This window comes from Lactuca serriola, chromosome 7 (assembly GCF_051521515.1).
Source record: "Lactuca serriola cultivar US96UC23 chromosome 7, Lser_US96UC23_V15, whole genome shotgun sequence".
Classification (NCBI taxonomy): domain Eukaryota; kingdom Viridiplantae; phylum Streptophyta; class Magnoliopsida; order Asterales; family Asteraceae; genus Lactuca; species Lactuca serriola.
The window spans coordinates 40793656-40802374 of record NC_136414.1 but is presented as its reverse complement, the minus strand read 5'-3'; the positions used below and the strand labels follow the sequence as shown (position 1 = coordinate 40802374).

Sequence of the window (8719 nt, the reverse complement as noted above, 5' to 3'; positions counted from 1 at the left end):
TGTGCCACGCCGTGACCACCCAAGATGATGGCGTCACCAACCAAGATGATGCATCCAATTTAATGATGTGGTTGCGCCGCAGTTATTCTCTATCACAACGTCATGACCATTCAAAACTCCCAAAAATTAAGTTTTAAGGAATATTCTTAAAAGAAATATATATATCTGAAAAACAGATATTACACCAATGGTTAACATTTTTGGAAAAAAAAATCAATTTAACAAATTTATCCTTTATATATATATATATATATATATATATATATATATATATATATATATATATATATATATATATATATATATATATATATTAAATATTTTATTAAGTCCCCTTACAGCTTTATAACTTATGATTATTGGGTATTTTTTTCCGAAACTATCGATTATAAAATGTCAAAAATAATAAACTATTATATAATCAGAATGTTTTATAACATTTTATATTTTTAATTTTAATAACTACTTTTAAATTATATAAATTTTTTATAAAGTATATTTAATTTTATTTTTATTAAATCAATTGATTAACTAATAAGAAAAATAGAATATATAAATATCATTTGGAGTATAAAATATAATATTAATTATTATAGGGATTAAATGTGACAAACACATGAAAAAAAAAAATTAAAAGGTGAACGTATAGTAAATATTAGGAGTGATTATTAGGAAAAAAAAATCTTCTTTAATGATAAAAAGCTTTTCATGTTTTATCATAAAGAATTTAATTATAAAAAATAATAATAATAATAATAATAATAAAAAGGAGGAAAAACACTATCATTGATCTTATATATCTTCATACTATCATGAACCCAAGTTTTACTATGGGACTTAAAGATCTTGAGCCACTTCAATAGTTGTTGGACAAAAAATCTTTGATAACCAATCTGAACGTACCTATATACTTACTATTATATTGGTATTAAATATCCCGACTGACTACTTATATACTGATATACATTATAAGAATAAGAATTTACCCTTCAATCAAGCAACATCAAATTATTACAACTATAAATAATACAGCCACATCCTAACACAATTTTATAGATCATGGTTTATAAAAAATTGGTCATCTAATTTTGCTTATCCAATACAGTATGTATATCATTTCAAAAGGTAGGTCCAAACATGAAACACCCCTGGGCCCTGGCCTTAAATTACATGGATTCCTTGTTTATCCAACACCGGTTTGTTGTCTTGGGCCACGGGTTTCGCGTCTAACTAATTTTAGATGCTAAAAAGAGTTGATGCACCAAGTTTGATTCGGATAGACATGAATAAAAAATCGATTCCATAACAGTCTTTTAAGAAAGATCGAAAGTGAACTACTCTAAAACAATATCAGACCCAAAAAAACAGACGGAAACCGGTTTCATAAAAGATCGGACCATTTCGACTTTCAATACCGATTTAAAAAAGACTGGAAGTCAAAGTTATATACTTATAATCATACATTACCCAACTTTTTGTTTTCTTTGTTTTATTAAATTTTAATGTATCTTTTTTAATTATATCTTAATATATCATTTTGCTATTATTTACATATTTGTTAATGGAAAAACTCGAAACCATAACCAACAAACTGAAAAGTACAAAACCAAACCGAGAAAATGTACACAAAGGCTGTGAGACCGAGATCGAAAAAAGGCCGGACTGAAACCAACAGGAAAAACAGATTGAACTATTTTGAAACAAGTCTTTTAAGAAAAGAGTCATGAACAAAAAAAACGATTTTGTAACAATCTTAGAAAAAAAGACCGAAACCGAACAATTCTAAAACAAGATCAGACCGAAAAAAAAACGGATTGCTCTGAAACTGGTCCCAAAAAAGACCGGACCATTTCAGGAACGATTTAAAAAAGACTAGAAGTCCAAGTTGTAATCACACATTACCCAACTTTTTGTTTTCTTTCTTTTATTAATTTTTAATGTATCTTTTTTAATTATATCTTAATGTGACATTTTGTTATTATTTACATATTTGTTAACGGAAAAACTCAAAACCATAACCAACAAACCAGAAAGTATAAAACCAACCCGAGAAAATGTACACAAAGGTGATGAGACCGAGACCAAAAAAGAAATATCAGACTGTTTTGAAACAGGTATTTTAAGACAAGAGACATGAACAAAAAAATCTATTTCGTAACAGTCTTAAAAAAAAGACCGAAACCGAAACGGTCTAAAACAAGATCAGACCGGAAAAAAACGGATTGCTCTGAAACTAGTCCCAATAAAGCTGGACTATTTCGAGACCGATTTAAAAAAAGACTGAAAGTCAAAGGTATAATCACACAATACCTAACTTTTTGTTTCCTTTCTTTTATTAAGTTTTAATGTATCTTTTTGAGTTATATCTTAATGTGTCATTTTGTTGTTACATATCTGTTAACCGAAAAACTTGAAACCATAACCAACAAATCGAAAAGTACAGAAACCAAACCGAGAAAATGTACACAAAGGTTGTGAGACCGAGATCGAAAAAAAAAAACCGAACTAAAACCATCAAAAAAACCGAATTGCTTTGAAACCGATTTTTAAGACCAGACTGTTTAGACACAACCAATCCTTTCTAGACTCGTCCCTTACAACCCGCTCGCGAGTTCAACTTAAAAAGTGAAAAGAAAGAAAATGACTGAAACTAGAGGAATGTGCATCTTTAGATCTAGATATTTCCATGTCCAAAGAATTCCATTGTTAGAATTGGCCAAATGGGCATCTCGGCTAGGCACATGACTACATGAGCCAAGGGGTACACTGACGCAAGTGATTCACCCACACGTTGTATAATCAAAGATCCCTTTATCTCTCCCTTGTTTATTCACTCGACAGCTCTCCAACTATCTTCTGCTTACACTCAACAACTCTTACTCATTTCTTTATTCATGAAAATCGAATCAGGCTAAGCACCGAGACAACAGGCAGAGCAACAAACATCTTCAGATCTCTTCGCTCTTTTTGTGTTGGATTTCATCACAAACAAGAGAAAGAAGAATGGCCGATGAACCTTCAATCACTCGTTGGTCCTTCCAGGTATGCTGAAAATTTTCTTTTGGTTTGTGATTGGTTCCGCAAATCGGTACTCAATTCAATCACTTTGTAGGTTATGAAATTTAGTCAAATCGAACGCATGAGAATTGTAGCTGATTGGTAGGATTTTACCGAAGAGGAAACGCATTTGCTACTAAAAAATGCTAAAATTAGTATATTATTCTCGTCATAGATCATGCATAGCTGTATAATCATTGCTCAATAATTTGAATCTCGCTCGAATTTGTGTGACTAGGGTTTAGGACTGAAATTATTGAATTCAACATTCTCTTTGAAAACAGCGATCATCAGATTTATGAACCTTATTATAGTCGGACTATTAGAAGTTGACGATTTATACTTCTTGCAGATTGATTGATTTGAGAAAGATTGAAGTTAACTAACGATAATGCAATTATATTACTATAATTCTGTTTCTTCTATATCTAGGATTTTAAGATGTTTTATGATATTAAGTTTGGGAGGAAAAAGGAATCAACGCCAAAAGATGCTGCTGCAAATGGTCAACCTTCAAGTAATGGAAACTCATCAAATGGAACATCAAATGGAAATGGACACCCAAAGAGCACAGCTGAATTGTCAATCTATGAACAGTATAGACAGGTGAACAAGAGGGCAAATTTGTAAAACTTATGACTTAATGGAAAAGCTTTCTTTTTTGACTTTTTTTATTGAGTCATCACTCATTCTTTTTGTATTGATTCAAAAAGAAACACTCATATATATATCCTACTAGATTAAGTCGTGTCCCCATTAAGCCCATTAAGTCAAAAAGAAACAACAAATAATGGATAAATTGTTTGATTTTTGTTTTGAATTATGTTTTTTCACAGGAAAGAGAGAATTCAGCAGCCAATGGAGTTACATTACTTGATGCTGAGAAACCGTATGCTCCCATTTCTAGATACTTTGTATTATATAACAATAGAAAAGTATTATAAAAAATATATAGTTAGAAATGAACATAATCTTGATTTCTTGTTTTTACAGGAAAAAATCTCTGCTTCCTGCTTTTGAATCAGCAGAAATGCGAACTTTGGCAGAGAGTTTAAGTAGGTAATAATAATAAACTCAATTCTTGATGCCTTTTTACTTTTATTAGTTTATTTTTTCAAATTAGTGAACATGAATTTCTTTATATGTTTTTTTATTCAGGGATATTATTCGAGGTAGTCCAAATGTGAAGTGGGATAGCATAAAGGGGTTAGAAAATGCAAAACGCCTGCTTAAAGAAGCAGTTGTTATGCCAATAAAATATCCCAAGTAAGTGTTGTCTGCATTAATGATTAATCAAAAATCTCTGATAAATAAAATGTAAGGAAAAATAAACAAGGGCAAATTTGTAAAAATGTTTAAATAAGAGAGTCTTTTTTTGTAGGTATTTCACTGGTCTTTTGTCTCCATGGAAAGGCATTCTCTTGTTTGGCCCTCCAGGAACAGGAAAGGTTTGCAACTTTTTTTTTTTTTTTTTTAACTTTTTTTTTCTTTCAATCTTAATTCCTTAATTCCCTTTTAGTTTAAAAAGTTAATGCAAATATGCAATGAACATTGTTTGAATATAAACTACTTACAGATACCAAAACAAAAGATTTAGAAAGAAACAAGGGCATAATAGCAAATACAATTTTAACACATATTATTACTATCATTATTTTTTATTTTTGTTTTTCTTTAAGCTAATTTAAATTAACAACTATAATTCTCCAGACAATGCTTGCAAAGGCTGTTGCAACCGAATGCAATACAACCTTTTTCAACATTTCAGCATCATCCATTGTTAGCAAATGGCGAGGTATGTCATATTTATTAAATATTAAATAATAATAGTTTTTGCATTTTGTCATTTCATAAACACGTATGAAATAACAGGGGACTCTGAGAAGTTAGTGAAAGTATTATTTGAACTTGCAAGACATCATGCTCCATCAACTATTTTCCTTGATGAAATCGATGCGATTATTAGTCAACGTGGTGAATCAAGAAGTGAACATGAGTCAAGTAGACGCCTCAAAACCGAGTTACTTATTCAGGTTTAATTAATCTCTTACACGTATTTTTTTCTTTAAATTACTTTATTCTAAAATTTGAAATTTGAATGTTTGATTTTGATTGCAGATGGATGGTTTAACAAAAACAGATGAGCTTGTGTTTGTATTAGCAGCTACAAATCTCCCATGGGAACTTGATGCAGCCATGCTCAGGCGTCTTGAGAAAAGAGTATCCTTAATTGAAAAAAAAAAATACTTTCCATTTATTTTCTGTATTTAAGATTTATTATTATTCGGTGGTGTTTTTTTTTTTTTAACTATATTTTTCTAGATCCTTGTACCTCTTCCAGAGGCAGAAGCAAGGAAAGCAATGTTTGAGGAATTATTGCCTTCAGTAGCTGAAGAAGAGACATTGCCATATGATTTATTGGTGGAAAAAACAGAAGGCTATTCGGGTTCTGATATTCGGTTGCTATGTAAAGAAGCTGCCATGCAACCTTTGAGACGCGTAATGGCTATTCTTGAACAGCATGATATTTTGCCTGATGATGGTATAAAAATAGCATCCTAGTTTCGTTTTCTTTTTTTTTTTTTTTTTTTGAATATGGATTTTAAAAGAAAATTTTATTTGCAGAGTTGCCGAAGGTGGGGCCCATTAAACACGAAGATGTTGAAAATGCGTTGAAGAACACACGGCCTTCTGCTCATTTACATGCGCCTCGTTATGATCGATTTAACTCTGATTATGGGAGTCAGATACTCCAGTGACAGGTCACAGATGTATCATTCTTTTGCTTCAATTCTTGCAAGTGTGTGTGTGTGTGTGTGTTAATTGTTGGACCCTTTTTTTTGCACAATTAATTGTTTTTTATTTCTAGAATATTCTTGTGTTGGGACACTAGTGGTATAATGAAGATTTGTTTCTTTTTTGGACTATGAACAATAATAAATGACGAATTTACCCTATCATCCTTTGCTTATGTTTGTGTGTTGTTAGACTAAGTCGGGTTATTTCCTGTCCAATGATAATATTATACCACATGTTAAAATCAAGCACAAAAACATGTGATCCAATGACAATATTATGTTTCACATGCTTTTTAGCGTGTTGAAAGAAATAGAAACGTACTTTTTATTTGTTATTATAACATTAATTTATTTTTATTATAATATTATATTTGAAATATATATACATAATCAATTACCATCAAAGTAACTAGTGGTGATCACTTGGAATTTAAACACTTCAAAAATGAAATGAGTATATTGAGTTCGAATCTCAAAAGTTTCAACCTTAAAATCACATGTTCATTCAAAGATATAACAATTGTACATTTTACTATTGTTTTAACCTTAAAAACATGGTTATTGATAACCAACAACGTACATACCAATTTACTAGTTTTATTCTCTTTTTTGGTTATTTTTTTATATATATAAACAGAATCCTCAATCGCTACAAAATCATGAAAGAGTCATGCATGAACAATTGTCTATAAATCATGCGTCGTGCAAAGACTTTTCTTATGGGATGACTTGATTAGTTGCTTTAAAACTATTTTCTTTTTTGTATTATCTCCAAATGTAAAGAAATTTATATTTGTTCCAATCGGGTTTGCCTTGCAAAACTCTATTCATTTGATTTTGATAGATATATTTCATGGAGAACTTCATAACATATTATACATACTTTAATTCGTGAACAAAATTTCTACTCAATAACTTAGTAACCTTAATTGTGCCTAAAGTTGACCCAAACCACAACCATTCCTTAATTAAAAACGCCTAAAAATAATAATAATAATAATAATAATAATAAGAAACTTTGGTTGCACAAATATGGTCCAAAAACACCACACCTTAACAAAACCAACCAAATCCCTCTAATTTTTTTAAACAAAAAACAAGATCATCAAAAGCTTTTCATAGGATCTGCTCCCTTGCCAGATCTAGCATCAGTCCATGCTTTCGCAATCGTCTTCTTCATCTCATCATCCCCTTCCTCATACATATTCTACACAAAATCAGACAATAACTCATTCATGATCTGTCTCATCTATAGAAAAAGACATAAATGCCCTCCTTATCCTGTTAATCAAAAACTAGTTTAAATTTAAAATATTTAACAGGATACCTTCATTAAGTCCATAATTCCAGCCATGGGATCTCGCTCCTTGTCCAAACTCGGCTTAATCTGAATTTCAAAACAAAAAACATCATTACATTACACTTCTTCGCATTTATGACTACTAGATACCAAACACTACCTAAAAGTGAAATTACCTTATCGTCCTTGAAATGCAAATCCATCCAATTACCCTTTGAAGCTTTGACCAATGTGATGATGACTTTTGTGGGTTTAACCAAAACCTTACATTTCTCAGGCACAATCTCCTTGTTTAATTTTGGTATAGCACATCGATAGTTTTTTCCATTCACATCATGAAATTTCACATCAACTGACATGCGATTGAACTCTGTGTCAACTTTTTCTTGATCAACTCCCTCCAAAAACACATAAATCTGAGAAAAAAAATATATAATGTTTTTATCAACATATATTTGTAATTATATGAACTACATAGACTTAACATAATATAATTTATAAACTCACCTTGACTTTATCAGTATCTTGATCCCAACTGAAGGATCCAAGAGTAGTGTACTTTAATGCAGGTTCAGAAGCCATCTTTAGATTTGTTGAAATTGGGATTGGAGTGGGTGCAACTAAAGCAGCATCATTTAATTGCTGCACAAGTTTAAAAGATACATGATTGTTATTGAAGCATTACAATAGATATGGTTTAGTATATTGATATCTGGTCTCAAACAAGCGATTACTAATATTCCTCACATTACAAGCTTCAATAATATCTAATTTTGACAAACATCATACGTAAACCCTGTCTAAATCATTGAATGAAACGAAATGATATCTATATGAAGGGTCATAGGCCACTAACAATCGTATCACAGTTATGAATCGCAAGAGTATCAAAAACAAAATCACAGAATCATATAAAGGTATCGTTACTATGACAGGAATTATACCTTTTCGAGGTTGCGAATCTCCGAGGAAATAAGAGAAACAACGCGTGGCCTCTTCGCAATGCTTTGAAGGTGTCGAAGTTCCTCCAGATCAAGAGACAAATCGTTCGCCATGTTGTTATTGATCAGAAATTAAAACAATACTAACAAAAACGACAAGTGAAATGGTAATGAAGTTGGAATCGAGCGAGAGATAAAACACAGTATATGAGGATTAGAAATGGATACACTCGTATAAATGTAGAAGAACTTTGTTGCTTTTCCAGTCTTCCAGAATGATCGGGATACTCCTAAAATCTGTATGGGCTTGGGTAATGATTAAGCCCATTTCCCCAATAGAGGTTCCATACTCCATACTAGCCCATATGATGGTGTAGATGTGTTAAAAAAAAAAACAAAACAAAAAAACAAAAAACAATATATTTTATTCGGATTTCTATACGGATTCAGATTATGAAATAACCTGGATCGTTGGTTTAGGATTGGTTTGAATGAAAATTGAAAGATCGGATCCTGTAATCATGATGTCGGTACCTTGAAAAAAAACTTGCTAATGAAGATGACTTAGCTATTGTCGGCTATACTCGAAACTCGGCTATCTAGGTCAACTTCTCTCCGCAACA

The 8719-nt window shown here is 31.1% G+C and overlaps 2 protein-coding genes across 3 annotated transcripts; one reads left to right on the top strand and one right to left on the bottom strand.

Annotated features, from left to right (window-relative positions):
- Positions 1–2782: 2782 nt before the first annotated feature.
- On the top strand, positions 2783–6014 carry CCP1 (P-loop containing nucleoside triphosphate hydrolases superfamily protein). Of its 2 annotated transcripts, none has more exons than XM_079010197.1 (11): positions 2783–3042; positions 3490–3663; positions 3894–3946; positions 4051–4116; positions 4216–4323; positions 4439–4505; positions 4768–4852; positions 4930–5090; positions 5176–5277; positions 5380–5599; positions 5683–6014. In XM_079010197.1, exons 1-11 carry the CDS (start codon positions 3004–3006, stop codon positions 5814–5816), a joined length of 1209 nt encoding a protein of 402 aa, XP_078866323.1. In that variant the 5' UTR covers positions 2783–3003; the 3' UTR covers positions 5817–6014. The 2 variants fall into 2 exon arrangements, with proteins under 2 accessions (XP_078866323.1, XP_078866324.1); XM_079010198.1 differs by having other exon boundaries at positions 2835–3042; positions 3517–3663.
- An 826-nt stretch (positions 6015–6840) lies between these two features.
- LOC145064788 (uncharacterized) lies at positions 6841–8319 on the bottom strand. The gene is made up of 5 exons (XM_079012161.1): positions 8100–8319; positions 7663–7797; positions 7332–7571; positions 7183–7242; positions 6841–7062 (listed from the first exon to the last, which is right to left on the bottom strand). The coding sequence occupies exons 1-5, from the start codon at positions 8208–8210 to the stop codon at positions 6961–6963; spliced, it is 648 nt and encodes a 215-aa protein (XP_078868287.1). The 5' UTR covers positions 8211–8319; the 3' UTR covers positions 6841–6960.
- Between the last annotated feature and the right edge of the window lie 400 nt (positions 8320–8719).

Bases quoted from the DNA above. Each gene is read 5' to 3' on its own strand.
- CCP1 (XM_079010197.1), top strand. From the start codon at position 3,004: ATGGCCGATGAACCTTCAATCACTCGTTGGTCCTTCCAG. The intron at 3,043-3,489 runs GTATGCTGAAAA...TTCTATATCTAG, and splicing joins TCACTCGTTGGTCCTTCCAG to GATTTTAAGATGTTTTATGA. The intron at 4,853-4,929 runs GTATGTCATATT...ATGAAATAACAG, and splicing joins CATTGTTAGCAAATGGCGAG to GGGACTCTGAGAAGTTAGTG.
- LOC145064788 (XM_079012161.1), bottom strand. From the start codon at position 8,210: ATGGCGAACGATTTGTCTCTTGATCTGGAGGAACTTCGACACCTTCAA. The intron at 7,798-8,099 runs GTATAATTCCTG...AAACTTGTGCAG, and splicing joins AGATTCGCAACCTCGAAAAG to CAATTAAATGATGCTGCTTT. The intron at 7,243-7,331 runs GTAATTTCACTT...TTTGAAATTCAG, and splicing joins TGCATTTCAAGGACGATAAG to ATTAAGCCGAGTTTGGACAA.